The 23,536-nt window shown below is 37.9% G+C and overlaps 1 protein-coding gene across 1 annotated transcript; it reads right to left on the bottom strand.

The window, feature by feature from the left end:
* Positions 1-22,665, bottom strand: LOC131150213 (uncharacterized). Its single transcript, XM_058100812.1, has 9 exons — positions 22,256-22,665; positions 20,513-20,574; positions 18,298-18,352; positions 18,060-18,158; positions 17,714-17,800; positions 3,311-3,427; positions 1,822-1,914; positions 1,217-1,247; positions 1-418 (listed from the first exon to the last, which is right to left on the bottom strand). The coding sequence occupies exons 1-9, from the start codon at positions 22,349-22,351 to the stop codon at positions 243-245; spliced, it is 816 nt and encodes a 271-aa protein (XP_057956795.1). The 5' UTR covers positions 22,352-22,665; the 3' UTR covers positions 1-242.
* Between the last annotated feature and the right edge of the window lie 871 nt (positions 22,666-23,536).

Genomic DNA, 23,536 nt, shown 5'->3' with positions numbered 1-23,536 from the left:
TTGAGACAATGAAACGTGTGTCATCCTTGCTTATTACCAGTTAAAAGAGTCCAGTTACAATTTAGAACACATTCTCAACCATAGATCCGCTGCTTCTGTCCAAAGTTACATATTGGTAGAGAAGCTTGACACTGTACAGATCAAGAATGGCATGGATGGAGTGTGCAAACACAGCAAAAGTGCAAAAGAGAAGCACAACCTTTAAAAGGAGGTACGGAAAGAATTTACACTCAACATGGAATTCACTTTTCATGATCATCTTGAGAGGAGTCTATCTTGATTATGAGAGGGTGGTTGAGATCTGTTGCTGGATCAGCCACAACCGGCAACGCTGCAATGCCATCAATATCCTCATTTTCTGCCAAAGCTTTTTCTAAAGCACTCTTGGCTACCTTAGTAACACAAACCATTAGAATCACTGCATGGAAGCCAATTGAATTAATTAGGACGACTATCCCATCAAAGTACAAATACAATAACTACAAAGCATTTTCCAAAAAATTTTAACAACTATTTGCTTTAAATTAGGGATTTAAAATAAGCCACAAATTCAATCTCTATGGTTATTTAAGTTCTTGTAGATTTCCAAAAGGTAATGAAATAGTTTGAATTTTAGGGTCAAATGCAAGCTTAAATTATGCCATGTTGCAGGCAGAGTTGGGAGCCACCTACTTGGTTTGACAACAAAACAACATTCCCTCACCCACCCACCCCCACCCCTCTCCCACTTTTTTTTTTTTTTTTTTTGCATTTAATGCATCATTGGCAGATAACATTTCATTTAAATCTGGAAGAAAGATATTTTTTCTTTCTTCTATCCTCACGACTCAAAAATTAGCTATTGTTAGGCAATTTAGTTTGCATCCTATCTGTTAAGTTCTTCAACTCTTTTATATCAAGTATCATTACTTCATCAATTCAAGCTGCTGGTAAAAAAAAAAGGAAAAAATAATATTAATGACTATAAAATTCTCATCTCGACAAGTAATGAGTGGTGTTTCTATTGTAAGATGATGGAAGCATTAAGCCAGGACAAATATCCCAACAGTGAATATATCAAATAACCACGAATTGGTCCCATACTGCCCTTTCCAAATAGAGGACAAAAAAAAGGGAAAAAGAAAACCACTACCCTAAAGATGAGCATGTATATGTAAGCATTTGTATGTGTGCATGCCCGTGTATGCAGCACATAAATATGGATACTGCAACTCACCAGACACCACAAGGCCTGCTATAAGAAATACCTGCATCAATGATAAGAGAGCAAACATCAGAATATAAGATAAGGAAACAGATAAAATAACTTGAAGATCTAGAACAGTTGACATAAATCCAATCAGCATATAAGTTAAAATAACTTGAAGAACTAGCACAGTTACCAGTAATTATAAATCCAATCAGCATGTAAGCATCACATCAGCATATCAAGTATACAAGCTCTTATTTCATAATTGCAAGGGGCAAAACTTCACAAACCAGCCTAGCGACCCAAAAAAAAAAAACTTCACAAACCAAAGGCAAATATCTGGGAACTTGATATGGTTCTACTCTGTTCATGTACCAGTTTGTGACTCACTTAAATGTTGAGATTGTTAAAATTCCAGGTTTCTCCAGCTTCAAAATCAAAACAGTTACATTGCATACTATCAGTTTTAAATGGTGGGCAAAATGATCTACTCCACTGAACCAATGACACAATACATAATTTAGAGAATTTGTACTATCCACACTCTCAGTTGAACCTTAAAAGAAAAGTATGATAACAAAAACAGCTCAATGTTAGTCATGAATTAGGTAAAAAGGCAACACAGCTCTTACCCAACGAGATGTCGAAAACGTGCTCCATCCATGTGTCACATCAGAAAGATCCTTCAAAGTTGTACCAATGTACACCAGCGCAAGTGTTATTGGCTGTTAAAAGATATCATCAAGGAACATCAGAAACATCGCACATAATACAGTTGGGAAATAGAAATTCAACAGGAAATTATACTATAATCAAAATTTAAATCTTAATCAAGATTTTCAATTCTGATTTCAAATAAAATTTCAGGGCTTAAAAAATAAAAAAAAAATTTATGGAAATTTCTCTGTCAATTCCAATTTCAATTTCGATTATTAAAAATGGTGGAAATTAGTAAATTATTGAATTTTATGTATGAAGCTTTAGAAACAATTAATTGAATTAATAACGCAAGATTTAGAACTAAAATATTATACAAAGAATACATTAATGACAGCTATATAGTGTACTAGATGCAATACTGTAACACAATGACCATATTAACAATATTCAATCAATTGAAATAGAATTCATAAATTAGTTATATATTAGTTATTCTGCAAATGCAACTAGTTCAGATATAAAAGGTCGAATCAAAAGTTAAAACTTAATATCTAAGATCAATTTTGAAAAAAATTTTAATGCCTTCCAATAATAAACTTAGTTTTTTTTTATTAAAAAAAAACGAAGATTTGTTTAGACATAAATTTCAATTTGACATTTGAATCTCAAACTTCCATTTCGAAGAAAATTTGAGATTTCAATAAATTTCAGATAATTCGTGGAAATTTCAACAGAAATTCTTTAAGAAAAAAATTGACCACTATTTCAGTTCTGATGGTGAGGAAAAGCAGAAATTTCAATGGGGAAATATAATACCTAGTCTTAATTTGCAGACCTACAGGCTCAGTTATCCATCATTGTTTTTTTATAAGAAAAAAATTCAAGCAACAACAAATTATGTGATCGCATGATTGAGTTGTTGGGGCCAGCAAACTATACGACCAACAGGAATTGAACTAGTCTGAAATAACAGAAGCAAGAAAAAATGCCCTCTAAAGTCCAAACTAATAATTCAATTCATAGGCAAGCATCTTTATGCAGAATGATGTTGAGTGGCATAAAGCATGCATTTGTGTTTTCACCCTTTAGGGCTATGTAGCCCACACTTTTCCTGCCATGATGCCAATCTACAGTTCCCCATTTACGAATTGAAGCCATTGATTAAAATTCTTTAATCACAGGCCATTGTCATGATTAAACATCCCCTACCACGTTCATGCACACATGGCATTGGAGATGAGCAATCCATGCAATGGAAGCAAGCCTGCCATTTCATTTGGTATTCATATGTGCGTAAGAGCATGCAACCAGAATGTCTCAATTATGAAATTAAAAAGAATTTCATTAAGGATTGACTGAGTGTAGTCACCGAACTTGCAATGATTGTAAGCATAATTAACATGGTAATCAGTCTCTAGAAAATAATTACAAGGCAGCATCAATTCACGGTGGAGAAGATACCATCATTCCTAACCAGGAGGCCAGTGCATACTCTCCAAGTGAAACAGGGGTCACCGACAAGAGGTAATTCAACATGTTGAATGGAAGTAGAGGAACAAGGCGAAGTAGCAAAACAATCTGTGGAATGGGACGAGCATAAAAAATCACATGAAACAAAAGAAGCATCCAAACAGTCTATGGAATGAGACAAAAGTTAAAGATCACATAAAACAAGGGTAAGCAAATAAGCCAATGAATTATGACAAGCTATTTAGTAATAAACCATATTCAATGCAGATATTAAAAGTTAATTTAGTTCTCAGCTGGGTTTTGAATGAGGAAAAGGCCCAACATCAATAATTGCAAGTCAGAGATATGTTCTAAATAAACCATAAATTTTCCACCACCGTATTTATCCCATGGTTTGGAATTTAACATTTTGAGGAAGTAGTCAATAATTTAAAAGTTCAAACTACATATCATTTGATATTTGATAGCATTTCAAAACATGTTGAGCTTAAGTCATTCTAATCTAAACTAGTAGCTTGGCAGCATGCATCCTTTTTCGCACATGCACAAGCACGCAAGTGCACACACAGCTACACTTCACTGCAGCCAAGTTTTCAATCATAGCTCACAATCAAGGGCCTCTATGAAAAAGGTGACAACAAAAGAACTGGCTGGCATCATTGCCAGAAGTCTAAAATATCTGGTGAAAATGAAAGAGCAGAGTAAGAAGATAAAGGGATGGAGAAGAGTTAGCATTGAAAACCGCTCCATGATAGGAGATGGCTTACTGTGATACCTGCCATGATGATTGGAAATGGCCTGCTCCATTGTAGGTGTGGATCAACAGAGGTGTTTTTGAACCAAAGCCAACACTTACCTTTAAAATTTTCAGCGGGCAGCTGCATTATGTGCTGCCAGTGTTGCAGGCAATGAATATTGGAAACAATTGGAGGAAAGGAGGCACAAAAATCACTGTGGATGAAGGGCATCACAGGAACATCAGGAAAAAGGGCGCTGTCAAGGGAGAATCACTGTGTGTACATGCAGAAGTGCTCTTTGGCTAATTTCTTTGTTGAGCCAACAGGTGTATGCATGGGAAAAACATGGTTAATGGATAATGAATGTGTGTTTATTCGAATATATTGTGTCCGTATGTGTGTATAGATAGTGAGATTTCAAATTGCTAATGTATTAGTAATTTTACATAATTTTTTATAGGGTCCACTGTCCACATCAGACTATGAAAAGAAAATGTCCAGTTAGATAACATATCATGGATTGTTTGCTAATTTGGACTCCATCTAACAAAAAATGGAGTCTGATCAAATTGGCCAATCCTAGCATTCTACAGATGGCCTAAAATGTTTTTAAAAACCTTGACTTTAATTGCTTTGATTTAGACTGATTTATAATCGAATGGGACCCAAATTTGATCAACACAAACAATATAGTTTCAAATTCCAATCTTTCATAGAGGTCTAATTTTCAGGCCAAAATTATACCTCTCTCTCTCCCCTCCCTTTGCTCATTGGTGCTCACTGGTGCCTCAGCCTGTCACTATGGCTGCTGTAGCCCACAAAGCAAGGAAACTGCAGATCAGTTCAGGTCAAAGGGAAAACCTCTGATCTGAGGTTGGATATGGTGGGAAAGGGTCAGTTTTTATTCCTACTTGAGCCTAACCTAAATCATAATCATGGGCGAGGACATCTACAGCTGCAAAGTGGTTCTCAAATGGTTTGTCATCAGTGTTTGGAAGGTATCATAGCATGGCAATTCGTCCAACAAAGCCGAATTTTCCTTTGGAGCTGACTCCACCTAGTAGGACTTAAGGGTTGGTTTCTTGTTGTTGCTGTTGTTCCTGGAGGTTTGAAAGGGGATGCGTAGTGAGGTTTTGTGAAGTAATTTTGTGCGGCAGGCGACAGCTAGGGGTTTTCGTCTTGGTGATGGCATTGTTGGTGAAGAGGTACAGAAAAATGCTCAATAGTGGAGCCAGGTAGTGACAGCAGGTAGTACCAATCTTTTGATCGACGTGGGAGTGCAATGCATGCTGTGAAGCCTATTTATGCTTGCCTGTGACCACTTGTCTCATGTGCTTGAGATGGGTTTCCATCATGTAAATACTAGTGTAGGGTTATTTTCTACTAGTAGTGTCTTTGTATTTGATGTTTCCTAATGTCAAGATGATAATTACATAAAAACCTCTTTAGGAGAGGGTGAGTGTTCATCAGTCATTGTAAAACTCACTAGCTATTGTCAACGTGTTTAGCCTACTTGCCTCCCTCCCTAAACACATGATGTCAACGGAGGTGGTGTTAATGAATTACGTAGATTCAATGTTTACTGCTTGCTTGCCACTGCTTTCATTAATGCTTACTGTTTCCGCTGTCATTTGATTGAATGCTAATGAAAGTCTTTCATGGATGAATGCCGTAAACGATAGGATGGCTAGTTAAATAAGAGTGTTTCAGCTAGCGCCGCACGGCCCTTCACAAGGGTGTGAAAATAGTCGGACCATGACACTTGGTATTAGAGCCCAAGCTTGAGTTGCTACGTGAATTCGTTTGCCTTCGTTGTTGGATTTGGAAAGCTTTGATAAATGACCATGGCACCAAACAATGCTGATAGTATCAGCGTGCTGGAAGCACAGGTTAAGGCAACAACCAATACTGTGGCCGCGGAGGTGGCCCAAATGAGAGAACTTGTTGATGAAGTGATGGGATCACAAAAACATCAAGCAAGTTTGATAGCCGACATGTCAGAAGATTTTCGCCATACAGTTGAAACTTTGCAATCACGGATGGCTGATCTGGATGTAAAGGTGAATCTGATGGTTCTTGCTATGGGGAACTCCAACACTCCGGGAGTTAGCAAGACTAAGGTACCAAAACCCAAGACGTATAGGCGTGCCCGGGATGCCAAGGAGTTAAAGAACTTCTTATTTGATGTGAAGCAGTACTTTCGCGCTGTGAGGATGGCCTCAGAACAAGCAAAGGTGGATACTGCAACCATGTACTTGGTTGGTGACGCCAAACTGTGGTGGTGTACCAAGTATAGAGAAATTGAAAATGAAAGTTGTGTAATCGATAGTTATGCAGACTTGAAGAGAGAGCTCAAGGCCCAATTATTTCATGAGAATGTTGAGTATAATGCAAGGAGAAAACTGAGAGATCTCAAGCATACGGGATCGATCAGGGAATATGTGAAACAATTTTTTGCTTTGATGTTGGATATTCGAGATATGTCGGAGAAGGACAAGTTGTTCTATTTTCTAGAGGGGATGAAACCGTGAGCAAGAACTGAACTTCATAGGAAAAGGGTTCAAGACTTGTCAACTACACAAGCTGCTGCAGAACGCTTGACTAACTACACTAGTGATGATACCGCTTCGTCCAAATGATTTGGGGGAGAGGGAAATAGTGGAAAGTCTTTCAAGAAAGGCAAACCCAAGAGTGGGGGAGCCGACTCTAAATCATCAACCTCAAAAGAAGCTTCGTTGTCTCAAGGGTTCAACGCACCCAATGGAAAGGGGAAAAGTAAAATTTCATGCTACTTGTATGGTGGATCTCACAGAGTGAGTGTCAACACAAGGGATTACTCAATGCCTTACAAGCTTCCACTTCGGGAAAAGTGATGGAAAGCGAGGAGGAAAAGGATCATGCCCCGAGGGTGGGCTCAGTGCGGCTGGTGAGTACATTGGAAAAGCAGACAAAAACACCGAAAGTTACACGAGCAAAAGGGTTAATGTTTGGGGACTTGAGGATAAATGGGAAGAGTACCCGCGCTATGGTGGATACAGGGGCTACTCATAATTTTGTTTCGCAGTTGGAAGCATGGAAACTCAACTTATCCTTAGAGAAGGATACACGACGCATGAAAGCAGTTAACTATGTAACCTAGCCTACTCTAGGAGTAGCCAAGCAAGTGACCGTGAAGCTTGAACAGTGGGAAGGTCATGCGAATTTCATAGTTGTGCCATTGGATGACTTTCCAGTCATTCTAGTAATGGAGTTCCTAAGGGGGACGAGGGTAGTGCTGATGCTTTCGGCTGGTTTCCTGTGTCTGATGGGAGATCACTCATGCATGGCGCAAGTTGTTGCAACGAAAGGAGACGACGGGAAGTCCCTTTCAGCCATACAACTCAATGAGGGATTGGGTCAGGGTGAGCAGACACGTCTAGCCATGGTGGTGGTAGACAAAGAAGTAAGCCAAGAACTGGAGCCTACGACCATCCAAGCAGTATTAGATGAGGATAAGGAGGTGTTGTCGGATAAGTTGCCTCACAATTTGCTTTCACGACAAACTATGGAGCATGAGATCCAGTTGTTGCTAGGAGTGGAACCACCTGCTAAAGGGTCATGTTGGATGGCACCTCTAGAGATAGTAGAGTTGGGGAAACAGCTTGATAAATTGGAAGCGGGATGTGTTCGCCCTTCCAAAGCACCGTTGGGAGCATTGGTGTTATTTCAGAGGAAACATGAAGAGCATCTACGGAAGGTGTTCGACGGGCTGAGGGAAAATAGTCTGGATGTGAAGAAAGAGAAGTGCTCTTTCGCTCAATGGAACAACAAATTCCTTGGTCAAGTGGTTGAACAAGGTCGTATCCGGAGGGGTACGGAGAAAGTAAGGATGATTCAAGAACCGAAGATCCCCATGACAGAGAAGGAGTTGCGTTCCTTTCTTGGCCTTACTAGATACTACAGAAAGTTCATTGAGGGGTATTTGCGGAGAATGACCCCAATGACAAGACTACTGGGGAGGTATTATTGGCCGCACATGCGGGATGATGTGGTTGATTATATCAAAACTCAAGGGGGAGCAAAAGAAGTATGGTACTTTCATGGCCGCACCAAAGTACTGTTCGGCAGAGGAGACAACACAATTGTTCCTTGTGACTATTGTGAGATATTGGGGTTTTCCCCAATTTATTATTTGTGACCGAGATTTTATGTTCACTGACAACTTCTTGACAGAATTTTTCAAGATATTCAGGTCACATCTTGACATCTCTTCGAGCTATCACCGACAGACATACAAACAGATGAAGAGATTCAGAGAGTTGCTAGATGAGTACTTGCGCCATTCTGTCAATGACAACCAGAAGAATGGCGTGCAACTACTTGATGTAGCTCCGTTCTATGGCAACACCCAAAGGAGCTCAACAACCAACAAGAGCCCTTTTGAGCTTGTTACAGGCCAACTGCTGCTATTACCTCACACAGTGGGCAAGCCATACGGACAAAAGAGTCCCAGGGCATACATCTTCACTAGAGAATGGAGACAGAATGCAAAGTGTGCCCGAGTCTATCTGGAGAAAGCTTCTAAGCAGATGAAGAAGTGGGCAGATCAGGGGAGAAGACCACAGTTTCATGTCAACTGCCTCAAACCGTTCAACGCCGACATCAATGACCTGAGCAGAAGTCAGTCCAACAGAGCAGAGTTGAAGACAGTGCAACCTGACAGACGTGAAGTTAAAGAGATCCTTGCAGACCTAAAGTTCATATCCTCAAGGAAGAAGCGGCAGAAGTTCCTAGGGAAGTGGAAATGCCTTGATGACAAAGAAATCAGTTGGATTTCAGTGGAAGATATGCAACCGTTCGTGGACAAAGTTCAAGTGTACCTACCGCCAAAGTCTACGAGGACGTCGACCGCATAAGTGGGGGAGAATGTCACGAGCTAAGCTTGTTCAAGGCATTATGCTTGCCTGTGACCGCTTGTCTCGTGTGCTTGAGATAGATTTCTATCATGTAAATACTAGTATAGGGTTATTTTCTGCTAGTAGTGTCTTTGTATACCAAATAAGGCAGTATGACTCCTCGGTCACTTTAATGTTTCCTAGTGCTAGGATGATAATTACATAAAAACCTCTTTAGGGGAGGGTGAGTGTTCATCCTACTTGCCTCCCTTGCTAAACACATGATGTCAACGAAGGTTTTATTAATGAATTGTGTAGATTCAATGTTTACTGCTTGCTTGCCACTGCTTTCATGAATGCTTACTGTTTCCGCTGCCATTTGATTGAATGCTAATGAAAGTGTTTCGTGGATGAATGTTGGTAAACGATTGGCTGGCTAGTTAAACAAGAGTGCTTTAGCTAGCGCCGCACGGCCCTTCACAAGGGTGTGAAAATAGTCGGACCGTGACAGGTGGGTATGGAAATTAGATCAGATGTCGTTAGGGTTTCTCTAAAAAATGGTTGCAAGAAGAAGATGGAGTGAGATGGTACAGGTTGCAGTCTCCTTGAGCCAAATATTTAGTATAGGTAGAACTCAAGTTAATTCCCAAGGAGGCCACAGTCTTTCAAGAGAACAAGCCCATTCCTCTAGAAAGGGGCTCCAAGATCAAGTTATTGTCGAAGAGGTCCATGTTCCAGTCCAACAGAATTCAGATGTCCAACATACAAATGCAGAGGGCATACAAATGACTAGATGAGCACATTTCAAGCCCAGCAAATATCACAGCAAGATGGAAGTGTAAGTGAGGGTTGTGGTGACGATTTCAAGAAGGATGTGTAGCATGCCTGGTTTCAAGCAAAGTGTACAGTACGGTAGAGGAGGAGATTTGCGGCTCTGTCACCTTCATTGGTAAGGGATAGAAATGTGCATGGGCATCATGAGAATTAGTCTACTGGGCAAAGTGCAAAGGGAAGGAATGTTTTTGATATTGATGAGGTTTCTTGTATGGAGGTCAGGCAAAGGTTTCAGGGAAGAAGGAAGTGCAGATGGGGGATAATTTTGTCGTTAATCAGATGGTGTTCTAGATGGTGAGGGCTCTAATAATGCAAAGTGGGGTCAAAAGGGGCGACAAAACCTCTGGTTGAGGGAAAGTCAGCAATGTCGAAGATATGTACTTGCTAGGGAAAACGGGCATGGAAGAAACGAATTATTCAGTTGAGGGCATGGCAGTGCAAACGTGCAGCAAATGAATTTTTGAAAAGAAATAGTGATGGCACCATTTTTATATTGAGGAGCTTTGGAATGGGTTGAGTATAGATCCAACAAAGAAAGTTGGTGAGGGAAACCCTATCAAGGACAAGAAGAAATGGAGTGATGCATCTCATGACGAGGGTCTCTGATTTTCCTTGTGACAGAGGGTACTTATATATGAGGTTTGTGATCAATTTGGGTATGGATAAAATTCTTTTGATTTATAGGGTGGTATTTCCTATGTGCCTCTACACCCGAGAGTTTAGAGGGCGTTTCTAATTTTGAGGATGATGGAATAGGCAAAGGAAGAGAGAAGATTGAGCAGACTGGCTAGTATTTTAACCACCCCTTGGTCTTGGGCTCCAGAATTGCAGGATAAATTTGGTTTCTCCGTATCTGCACCAGCAGGCAAAGAAATACATTTGGATGACAATAGAAGTAAAGCTAACAAAGGGCAATCAAAATAGCAAATTTGTAGTGCTCTATTACCTATGATGGAAAGAGAATGAAAATGAGCTTTTTTTCAGTTAGAATTGGTTTTTCCCCCCTAATTTGTTTTAGGCATTGTAACTGTAGAAGATAAGCTAAGGGAGAAGCGACTGAGATGGTGAAGACACCTTTAATATAAGCTAAATAATGCACCATTTAGAAAAAGTAAGCTAGTTAATTTTAAGTGGCAGTAGAAGTAGGGGTAGACCTAAAATAACTTGGAATGAGATAGTAAGCAAGCATTTAACAAACCTAAAATTGTCTAAAAATATTGCTCAAGATCATGTAAATTGGCAGAAAAGGATTCACATAGTCGATCCACCTAGTGGGACTTAAGGCTCAGTTGTTGACATGTTCTTTTTAGAGGATTTCCTGTCCTTTATTGATTGTATTTCCCTTCTCTGTTAATATATTTTTTTTAAATCTAAAAAAATTATCTAGTCTAGTGTGGGTCCTACAAATATTGATGTAAATCTATGATGTATTTGGACCCTTCTTTCATGTGTGTATGTGTGTATATAAATGTATCTCATCAATGGCTTAGAGGTTTGAGGCAAGGTTCTCTCCCCCTTTTTGTCTACCTTGGTTATAAAAGTGTTGAGCCTCTTGTTGAATAAAGCCAATGAAGGAGGCTTTCTTAAAGGGCAAAGTATTGGAAAGAATGGGAGTGTTACGGAAGTTTCACATCTTCTTTTCGCAGATGACACCATCATTATTTGTTAAGAGGATCCTCAAAAAATTCTTAACCTCATATGCATTTTTTCTTGGGTTTGAGGTAGTCTTAGAACCTAACTTGGGTTTAAAGTTCCATCTCACCTCTATTTTCAATATATATTTTTTTATTTATTTTTATGTTAATGGGACGTGGAACTGTTGTCACTGGTCGTGTTGAACAAGGTACCATCAAAGTTGGTGATGAAATTGAACTTTTGGGATTGATGCAGGTACATTTGAAGACTAGAGTCAAATAATAGTTGAATGTGTTGGACCTTGGGTGAAGGTGAATTTGGGTAAAGAGAACGAGTGGGGTACAACTGGGCTTTCGTGTTGCAAGTTGGGGACTTTTTCCATTACCTACATTGGTCGCTCTCTTGGAGTCAAATTCAAATGCAAAGGAGTTTGGGATCCCATAATTTAAAGATTTGAGAAAAAGTTGTCCGGTTAAAAAGGAACTATTTACCAAAAGGTGGGACACTTAACCTCATCAAGAGCACCTTGACTAATCACTTGATACATATTATGTCCCTCTTCATATTCATTGCTCAGTTGACAGAAGGATTAAAGGAATTCAGAGGAGATTCCTTTGGGGAGCTCAGAGGGAGGAATTTGAATATCTTGTCAAATGAAGGGTTGTTAAACAACCTATCCAAAATGAAGGCTTATGGCTGATATCCCTCTCTTGCTTTCAACAAGGCCCTCCTCAGGAAATGGTTGATTCAAAAAGGAAAAGGACCACCTTTGGAGGAGAGTCAATGCTTATAAATATGGTCTTCAACACAACAGTTAGACCACTAGCGTTAGGGGAGGATCTAATGGTGTTGGAGTTTAGAATTTCATTAGGAAAGGTTGGACGATTTTTCCCCCTTACCGGTTTTCAAGCAGGGAATGGGGAGAACATTTTCTTTTGGCACGATGTTTGGTGTGGCCAATTGCCCTTGGTGCAAAATTCCTCCATTTTTAATTTAGCTTGCAATAAGGATGGCCCAATCAGTACATTGCCTTCAAGTTACAGATAGAAGGACTTTTGTTATCATTCCCTAGGTTAGATGTGTCTCTTATTGGGAAATGACCATCTTACAGACTTTTATGGCAACTTGTACAACTTTCAATATCAGAACACTATGAATGATCCCACATGCATCATAGATGAAAATAGTAGCTTTACAGTCAGATCCTATTACAGGAATCTCACTCCATCAGACGCAACCAACAATAACTTCCCTTGGAAACCCATACCTAAAACAGCAGGCCCCACAAAGATTGCTTTCTTTGCTTGGGAGGCTACACTTTAGGAAGATTCTAACCCTCAATAACTGCTGAAAAGGGGACTGCTCCTTGCTAACAGGTGCTTCTTATGTTTGAATAATGCTGAATCTGATGGCCACCTCATGTTGCACTCCTCATCCCCCATCGCCATCCTCTGGTTTGTGCGGAAGGAAAGAAATAAGAGAGCGTTTGAAGGATCAGCTACGCCCTTACAGAATAGTAAAGATTGTTCAATTGCTAATGTACTGATATAGGACGGGAATGGTCGACCTACGTCCTACGGTTCAACCCTCACACAAGCACAAACACTCAAAACAATTCAACTTAAGAATAAAATCAACCAAACATAAACACCATAAATCATGCCTTAGTTCACATGTTCAAGGATTTTGAAAAGGTGTATGACTTGTCCAACAATTAAGTCCCAATTGGTTTGGGGGTAGTAAGCACTAAAAGACTGATTGGCACTATGATACAAGCCTAGCATAGTCCACAAGGTTTTCAAGAAATAACCTATGAGCTATACATCTCTATTGGAAACAATGGTTGTGAGAAAGCTATTCTCGATGACAATTTGTTGGTTGCTCTATTATCGATGCATGTGCTCAAAGTGTTATCTTCCTTGGGATAAGGGAAAGTAGGGCAAGCAAGTGGACCTAAACTCTAATGAACAAAGTCATGTTCCTTCAATTCATTCACTTGTTTCGGCTCCTTATGTTCTATCAGGTTCGCTTTATGATGTGGCAAATGAGGCAGAGATGAATAAGGAACAAGGTCAGTGACATGTTGATTGTCTCTCATGGGAGATGACTCACTCGGTGGTTCAGGAATGACATTCTCAAACTTGGAAAGTATAGGTGATACTTCCAATGGTGTGTTATGCTCAAGAAGGGATGTTTAAATCTCCTTAGTAACAACCTCATTCACTACCTGAGTATCTTGACTCTCCTGTTCAAATTGATTTTCACTTATGATAGTCAAGGATTCTCCACTAGTTTCCGTCTTTTCCTTCTTCTTTTTCTCACCATCTTCCTTATCAAGCGCTAAGTTCCTGGTGGTACATTGGTTGGAAGAGTGTTCTTGTTTATGGCACCTGAAGCACGCTGCACTACTAGAACTTTGGTGAGAGGATCCAATTATGGGTGCTTTTCCCTTGTCCATAGGCTGTTGGACTGTGGAATTGCTCCCTCGAGAGATATCTTGACCTCATTACGCTGGTCATGACTTGTCATAACTCTGTATCTTTCGAGAGTATGACTTATTTGAAGCGGTATCAAACCGTTTTCCCATGGCCCTTTAGTCATTTGCTCAAAGTCATGAGCTAAATTATAGGCATGTTCAAGGGACTCAATGTGATGGAGAAACAGTTTTCTCCTTAGTTCAGGCTTTAATCCTAGGTGGAATCAAAAGATTTGCTGACTAACAGTCTCATAGACACCACATCTTATAGACAACTCATCGAATTGACTCATGTATTCTGAAACAGTCATGCTACCTTGACGCAAGCTGTAAAGATGATCTATAAGGCGCTCTCTATAACTAAGGGGTACATACTTCTCTCTTAACCTATCCTTCATTAGATCCCAATGCTCAATGGATCGATGATCTAACCTCGCTTCTTGCCTTTCGACATTCATCCAATGGATCTTGGCTTGCCCTATTAACTTCATTTTTGCAATCTTAACTCAATGAGGGTTAGTCATCTTACACCAATCAAAATAGGAATCCATTCCAGTCAACCAATCTTGGAAGACTTTAGGATCCATCTGCCCATCATAGATGGGGGCTTCTATCCTCATTACATCCTTGTAAGGATCACGATGGCCCCTGTGGTAAGGTCTCCTAATGTGAAAGTCATCAACGTCATAGTCCTCATCATTCCAATGTTGGGCATAGGGCTTATGACATGGGGGTCTATTAGCAAAGTTATCTTGACGATTCACTCGCCTTTGTAGAAGGAGGGGAGGTCTTTCCCTAGGAGGCATAGATGGCTCTCTCTCAATACTAATTCTACGACCTCGGTAAGGATTCCCGACTTGAGTAAACATCCTAGGGGTTGGGGAAGGATTCGGACACACTAGGGAAGCCCTTGGAATGGTGTTTGGTCACACAAAGTAGTGTTAAGTGTAAACCTAACCTAAGTTCCAAATATCCAAAATTTAGAATAGAGGTGGGCCGCTCTGGGCAAAAACCGTGGATGGTTTTCCTGAAACCGTCGATGGTTTCAGCCTGAAACTGAAATCCTGCGAGCAGGAAATGGATTTTCACCCACGAACGCCCTTTAGTATTTGGGGCATAACTTTTTCTAGAGAAATCCAAATAGGGCGATATTGGTATCCAAAGAAAGCTAAGAGAATTTCCCACAACTTTTGCGTTCAAACTTTTTTAATATGGTAAAGTTTTGATAGAGAAAATTGCACATCAAGTTGGCGGCAGAAAACTGAAAATGTTGGGACTTCGAGGGTTCGCCTAATTCAACCTAGGCTCTGATACCAAGAAGATGTAGGACAAGATTGGTTGACCTATGTCCTACGGTTCAACCCTCACACAAGCACATACACTCAATACACTTCAAATTAAGAATTTAATTATCCGAACAAAAACACAATAAACCAGAGGACATTTCACATGTTTTGAGATTTTTAAAGGGTATATGATGCTGTTCTAAAATAAGTCCTAATTGGTTCTTTCACAAAGGAAACAAGTTGAAATTGCAGTAAAGATGTTATTTCAATATTTCAAGAAATAAGTTATGTGTTTAGCACAGCAGTATTCCATAATTGTTTTAGACTAGGAAGCAATAATATTGAAAGTCTAAGGCTTCAGATATGCTATTCAAGTTTTGGAATTCAGAATTTCAGGCAAAGGGTTTATCAAATATGAAAGTGTAGAATTTGAAACTAAGGTTTTAGTAATAGTAGGGGTTGTAATATATAAAAGGGGTTCAAACAGAAACTGAAGTTACCACAAGAATCTATGGATGCTTAACATTGTTCAACAAGCAGTGGGATCACACCTGGAGTCCTTGGTACAAGCTTGTGAGATACCAATTGAACGCCGCAATACAAAGGATTGATGGTGTCTGTGTGGTGATATGAAAGTGCTGGCCATGTGGATGTAACTTTGGTGGTGGCCGTGTGGGTGATGGAGGGGAAATCGTGAAAGTGGGATAGGGATGGAGTCACTGGATAGGTAGTGGTTTCTCACCACCTGATTTCCGGGGAGAACGACATTGTTGAAGCTTTGTTAGGTTTGTCCAATCCTTGTGATTGTGTAGTGTGAGGCTACGTCGTTCTCCCCGGAGATCAGGTGGTGAGAGACCACTACCTATCTAGTGACTCCATCCCTATCCCACTTTCACGATTTCCCCTCCATCTCCCACACGGCCACCACCAAAGTTACATCCGCATGGCCAACACTTTCATTTCACCACATGGCCACCATCAATCCATTGTATTGCGGCATTCAATTGGTATCTCACAAGCTTGTACCAAGGACTCCAGGTGTGATCCCACTGCTTTTTGAACAAAATCAAGCATCCATAGATTCTCGTGGTAACTTCAGTTTATGTTTGAACCCCTATTATATCTTACAGCCCCTACTATTACTAAAACCTTAGTTTCAAATTCTGCACTTTCATATTTGATAAACCCTTTGCCTGAAATTCTGAATTCCAAAACTTAAATAGCATATCTAAAGCCTTAGACTTTCAATATTACTGTTTGCTAGTCTAAAACAATTGTGGAATACTGTTGTGCTAAACACATAACTTATTTCTTGACATATTGAAATAACATCTTTAGTGCAATTTCAACTTGTTTCCTTTGTGAAAGAACCAATTAGGACTTATTTCAGAACAGCATCATACACCCTTTAAAAATCCCAAAACATGTGAAATGTCCTCTGTTTTATTGTGTTTATGTTCGGATAATTAAATTCTTTATTTAAAGTGTATTGAGTGTATGTGCTTGAGTGAGGGTTGAACCGTAGGACATAGACTTACCAATCCTGTCCTACATCATGTAACAAGCTGGCTAGTAAGTTGGTTTTGAAAGATTCTCCTGTAATTCTTGATTTTTTTTTTTTTTTTTTTGACACCCTGCAGTGTGGGAGATCCTTCTTTTTTTGTTTATACTTTTGTGGCATCACCTTTAATAAATTTCTTTTTACTGATCAAATAAATAATTATATTTAAATGTATGTGTATATATATCCAGGCAATCATATCTTTTCTCATTACCTTGGCTCGTATCCTTTTTTGGTCTTCCTCTTACACCAGGCTGATTTAAATTTATTTAAAAAAAAAAAAAAACAAACAAATAAACTAAATTAAACTAAACTAAACTACACATGATGCACTCAGAGTTGTCTGGTCCACATACCCAACCTTTTAAAGATTTTTTTTCTTCATGTTCACAATTGGAGCCATTTCTAATTTATTCACAAATGCAGCATTACCACCCATGCATCTTAAGATCCCTCTTCAAGAAGAATTTTGTTAAAAAAAACTCTTTGCCACAAAGCATAGCTGGCTTTATGAGTGCTTTGTAAATTTTTCATTTTATGCTGGCAAAAAACGCTTCAATAACCCTCTTCCCTAAGTTTAACACTAGCTGCATCAGAGACATGACAGTAGAGTCAACCAATTCTGTTTAGAGACCAATTATCTACAGATACTTTTTCCTACTTGAACCATTAATATTAGTCCACAAAATATATATAACACTATTTTTTCATTCAATTTCCTATTATTACCATCCAAAAATAAATTGATCACTGCATTTAATAAATAGTTCATATCATTGATATTTACGTCACCTACTTACTTAAATGAGAACATCTGGAAACTTTCAGCAAACAATGAGCTAAAATAAATGGATAAGACATACTGACCAAATAACACCAGTAAATCCACATTTCGAAAATACAAAGTTGTCAAAGATCAAATGTGAATTATATAAACCTTAAAGCCAGGTTTTTTTTTCTTTTTTATAAGTAATAAGTTTATTGATATCACCTTAAAGCCAGATCTTTGTATTGCAATTGCTACGGCCTGGAACTGCGGATAATTCTTTAACTTGGAAATAACATATGACCTCCCAATCTGCATTGAACATCAAGTAAAGAGGATAATATTAGGAAAAGGTTGTGCAGCCACAATAGCTGAATATAATCTGTCACATGGAACTATATGATACACTATCCATCATGAGAAAATTTATGGAATAAGTTAGCCAATTAGGAAAACATACGTTCTATGCACCAATCCTGTTAAGTGGCAAAAGTAGTGTAAACTTTATAAAAAAGCGTAAAACTACCTCTTACAGAAAGCATGCAACATCATAGGTTTTTTACAAACTTACAGTTCTGCCAAGTTGGAATGCGGCAGCTGCACCAAATGTAGCACCAATAGAATCAGCAACAAAGCCCACAGACAACCCAAAAAGATAACCACCGCCAAGCTGGAAAGATACTATTTAGTCAGGTATCATGCATTATAAATTGTTTTTCTATAGTTGGTAATCAAAAAACAAATAGGAGAACACAGTACAACTAGATAAAATTAGAGTTTGGACATCAGAAAGGGGATTTAATGCTTACAGTAAGTACAGAAGCTGGAACTGCCAGAACAGTTAAGGGAATGTATGCAAAAGCCCTGAAAATTTTCCCAAACATAAACAAGTCATAAGCAAATGTGACAAACTCAAAACATTATACAGGAAATTAGATTATTGTCTTAGCAGTCCGTGTCTAACACCTAGGATACTGGGATGATTAATTAGCCTGCACAAAACTCAACATCAATATCTCTTAGGAAAATTTCACGTCTGTAAAGTATTATAAGCTAATTCTAAAATAAAATTTTGAGGCTGAACAGAATGAAGATAGCACAATTTAATTTAATATTCTAAAAGTAAATAAAGATATACATGTTTGTAGATGTCAAAACTGATTGAAAGTGCAAAAAGGCAGGCATTCAGCACATCAGACCATATAACACTCAAAAATTCATAGAAATATTTATTTTAAGCTGTTATGCTTACGTCATGAATCCTAATAAAATAATTCTCAACTTAATACTCCATATCAGGGCATGATTAAGGTTGAACTAGCAAAATCTGGTTCACTGCTGCTAAGATCTCCAAACAAACTCAAAACGAAAAAGCAGGGATAAAAAATTTGGTAAAACAGGCTAGTTTTTGGAAACCCAAAAACAAACAAATTTTCTTCATATCATCGCTAATAAAACAACCAAATCCAACTGAAAATTTTTTTCTTCATTTATTATATGTTAAGTATCATTTAAACACAAACCATTTGACTGGCTTGGAATCTACTAAATGGGTCACACTCACCCTTCTTTGGGCTTTACTTTCTTCCTTTCTTTGTGTATCATTTTAACAGAGACAAGTTGACTGGTTTGACATCTACTATATGGGTCACACCCAACATTCTTTGGGTTTTTGCTGCATGAAGTAATTTTTAGTTCATTGCATCATTTTAACAAAAAACGGTTGACTGTTATTGCATCTACCAAAAAGGTTACACCCACACTTCTTTCGGTTTTCCTTTATTTATTTATTTATTTATTTTGATAAGCCACCCTTCTTTGGGTTTTCAGCCAGTTAAACCCACATGCCACCCCTGTCTGACATGTAAAAACGCAAATTGAGTCCAAATAATTAGATCATCTAGATGAACTCATAACTATCTGTTCACATTTAAACTCAATACTGTAAAGAGGGGTTAAAAAACATTTATCATGGCTTTAAAAATGTTTACGTTTCTGAATGTGCAATATTTCCCACAAAATAAGTGTGTAGTTGAAATTAGGCTGTTGAAAGGGATGTGCAATTTGAATCATCCAAATGAGGAAAGAATAAGAAACAAAGGGGTCCATAAGAAGTAAGAACATAAAGGCTGCACCAAAGGGCGAATTAAGAGGATGGAAAACAGTGGCAATGAAAAAACTGTGGAAATTTTTAAGTAGAATGAGTCTCATCCTGTCCACAAAGAGTAGCATGGAAGAGGAACTGAATTTTGATATTTTTCAATTCATTTATTTTGGACTAATATATTTTTAATATTTAATCAATAGTAATCTTAACTATAAGATTTAATTTAGAATCAAGGCTGCTTTTGTCTAAGAGATCAAAGACCAAAGGGACGGCAAGAAAGGGCTGATAACCTGAAGCAACTTTCGCTATTAGGGAACAAGGTGACTTCTTCTTTCAAGTAGTCTTTATAGTGGGTTAAAGAATCATGCAGAATTCTCTGGGCAGCTTTTCGGAGCATAAAGGAAAAATCGGAAGAGAACATCTCCCCACTCTTGAAGCATTGAAGAGCTTTGTTCCAATTACGTGCCCAGATGAGTACATGCTTAGCAATTGTTTTGTTTGTGTGCCTAGAAGAGTTTGTGGCATCACTATTGTCGTTCTTCCTTCTTTCTTTCTTTTTTTTTTGTTTTAATTTGAATCTAAACAAACCTGATATTAATTCATCTGTATGCCAGTTTGGTCAGGTGGTGCACAGACCTTGGGATACTCCAGCGTGAAAGGTAATTCAAATCATTCAATTCAAGCAAGGAATGAAAAGAGATAAAGGTATAGCACTTTTATGTAGAAAAAACATAAAAAATGAATCATGCCATGAATTTTAATCCTTTGGACATAATGCTCAATTTCAAGCCATTTGTCTTACATTACTTCCTAAAATGATGACACTGTCATATATATTTAACACTACACCAGAAATAGAGAATTGCAGCTAAAAAAATTAATGAGTTACATGGCATACAAAGTTTTAGTTAACTTACAGCATAACTGGTCCCCATGGCCCCAGATCCTGTTCAACCCATACTAAGAAATCTTTTAGAATCTGCAAAAAACAATTCTTTCTTTCAAAATATGAAATGTGAAGCTAAAAATTTGAAAAGATAAGAATTCAAAGAGTCAATTATTCTTAGCATTATAGGAACAATTGAGCCTCAAGGGTTCAGTGCATTACAGACAAGAAATGATGCAAAAAAAAAGCGATTGAATCAAAATAAAATCTTTGTATATTGTCACACCTCCAAATATGTGGTGGGAGCATGAAGATCATGATAAATATAACAATTAACTAATACTCCCTCAAATTTAGCAATCTTTCTAGTAATTATATAAAAGTAAACAATCTACATGAAATTAGAGCAAAAGAACGAAAAAAAAAAACAAAATGCAGACGCTGACCCACATCCCTCAGAAAAAAGGGCAGAAAGTAAAAATTCCACCAACACATTTCATACCAATTTTTGGAATAGGATTACAACCATTAGCCATAAAGTGTCTTTGGGCATGGATGTATCAGTGAAGATATTGAATTTGATGAAATAGAGAATAGGAGAAAATTAAAACTCTTTGTAAAAATGGTAAGAATGACAATAACAACCATGTGAAGGCTTAAGGAAAATCAAAATATTACAACAGAAAGCAGCTCTAGCCAGTGAGTGGAGAAAAAACCCAGTTAACAAGAAAGAAGCAAGCCATGAAATAGTGATGAAAGAGAGAAATTTAAGGATGAAAATTTCTCTCCAAACTCCCACATGATTATTACCATTGAAAATGAGTTATACATTGTGTTGAGTTTATCTCTTTCATTTCTTTACTTTGATTCTTTTTCACAACAATTTTAGGGATAAGATTATAGCCATTAGACGTAAAGCATCTCCAGGCATGGATGCATCCGTGAAGAAAAAAAAAAAAGGCCCAGGGCAATATTAAGAATCTCTTTGGAAAAATGGTGGAATTGAAACAACAAATCTGTGAAGGCTAAAGGAAAGTCAAACCATTACAAAAGAAAGCAGCTCTAGTTGGTGAGTGGAGAAAAAACCAAGTAAAGAAGAAAGAAGCAAGACATGAGACGATGATGAATGAGAGTAGTTTAAAGATACAAATTTTTCTTTAGATTACCATGTTATTATTATTATTGCAAATGAGTTATACATAGCGTTTACACACGCGCATAATGTCAATCAAGATCCTAAATTTGATTACGCTTCTCTAACAAAAACGTTAGTTTAACACAGACAAATTTGTCGCCACATAAACCCTCTGATCAGAAAGCTTGAAGTGGGTATTTGTTATTGTATCATTTGGTTCATTTCACATTGCTATAATGAACAAGATTTAGTGTCTTTGATAAACATGTTCTACAGTTGTAGCTTTACGACAACGCCATCTACCCATCTCTAAGAAATTGGACACTTTTGGATCCAAATACACGGCAGAAATAAGCAATGAAAGAATTCGAATTAACAATTAATCAACAAACACTTACCTCTGTTATGAAACCAAAACTTCGAATGCAGCAAATTAGAAAAAGGGTTGGAGAAGACAACATAGATATATATATATATATATATATATATATATATATATATATAATTGAATTCAACACTCAAACAGAAGACACAGCTTAATATGCAAATTATCAAACGAGATAAAAAAATAAACAGGAAACAGACAAATTGAACGAGCGAAGAGTGAAAATAAGACAGACCCAGATGAGAAAAGCAAACCTTTTCGACGGGGAGAGTGAAAAAAGCAATGGAAACGGCCGCGACTAGGAGGAGGAGGAGGGTGATCCGGAAAAGAGAAGGCCAGGTTAAGGCCATGGATAGCCTGCGACGCCAAGGTCTGCAATCCTCCTCGTCTTGGTCCCCTTCTGTAGCTTGCTTCGACGACAAGCGAGCCCTCAGTCCCTCAAAGTTAGCCAGATTTGGTTTCCACAGCCCCCAAACGTCACGGAACTTCCAAGTTCACACCATCTACTCAATTTTCTACCTTCTCCCTCCCTCTCTCTGAACGTAATCCGTCACAAGAAGAAGAAGAAGAAGACAAGAGTTCGCGCGCGCACACTACCTTCGTTATTTTCGCAGTTACATCATTCATGATTCATCTGCTCTGGGAAGGGGGCGTGGGCTCGCGTGTGGGCTCCTGTGCTGTTTGGACCGTTTGGTGGGTCACGATGAGATGGACTGGAAGCCTGGCCCATTAATCAGTTTAGAGGCCCACGAAGACTCAGTTGAGTGGCAAGGGGAACATATGAGGAGACAAAAACTACGGTCCTATTAGATGACAAAGGCCATAGGATGGGCTGCAGCCCTCAAGGGGTGATTGCACATTCCTCACATTTATTAGATGACAAAAGAATGGACAAGTAGGGTTGAGAACAATTTAGTAAAAATCAAATTAATCGATTGAATAAGTTTAGTCCATTTGATCCAGTTAATATAAGTAATTCGATCAGCTCAGTTTTTTATTGTCATAAAAATTGATTTTTAACTTTCAATTTGATAGCCCAAATCAATTAAGTCGGTTAACCAATTATAATATCTATATATATATATTAATAATTTAATATATATATATGTTAATAATTTATGCATATAATAATAACGTATATACACTCTATACTAATAATTTTTACACATAATAATATATAGATAATAATAATTTAATGTATATATTAATAATGCATGTAAACTGGTTAAAAACAATTAATCGAACTACTTATCAATTGGTTATTGATTCGGTTAAAGACTAATTCATTTTGATTTAGTTAGCTCAATTTCTTAAACAAAAATTTTCAAATTTAACCGTACCCATTGTAATCATAAAATTCATGTCTTGAAAATTCAGACAAGAAATTTGGAGCAAATGCCAATTTTATAATAAATAAAAAATAGGTACAATCTCTATATATTTTACAATGAAGTAAAATGTATTCTCATTTAATTTCTTTGAAAGTGGATCCATTAACTCGAGGTCTCGAGAATCGTGTTCTCAAAGACAATGGT

This window comes from Malania oleifera, chromosome 3, assembly GCF_029873635.1.
Source record: "Malania oleifera isolate guangnan ecotype guangnan chromosome 3, ASM2987363v1, whole genome shotgun sequence".
Taxonomy (NCBI): domain Eukaryota; kingdom Viridiplantae; phylum Streptophyta; class Magnoliopsida; order Santalales; family Ximeniaceae; genus Malania; species Malania oleifera.
This window is presented reverse-complemented; position numbering and strand designations above follow the sequence as displayed.

Coding starts and splice junctions, on each gene's coding strand:
- LOC131150213 (XM_058100812.1), bottom strand. CDS start 22,351: ATGGCCTTAACCTGGCCTTCTCTTTTCCGGATCACCCTCCTCCTCCTC. Junction 18,159..18,297: donor TTCCAGCTTCTGTACTTACT/GTAAGCATTAAA, acceptor GTATCTTTCCAG/CTTGGCGGTGGTTATCTTTT. Junction 419..1,216: donor AGCAGGCCTTGTGGTGTCTG/GTGAGTTGCAGT, acceptor GCTTCCATGCAG/TGATTCTAATGGTTTGTGTT.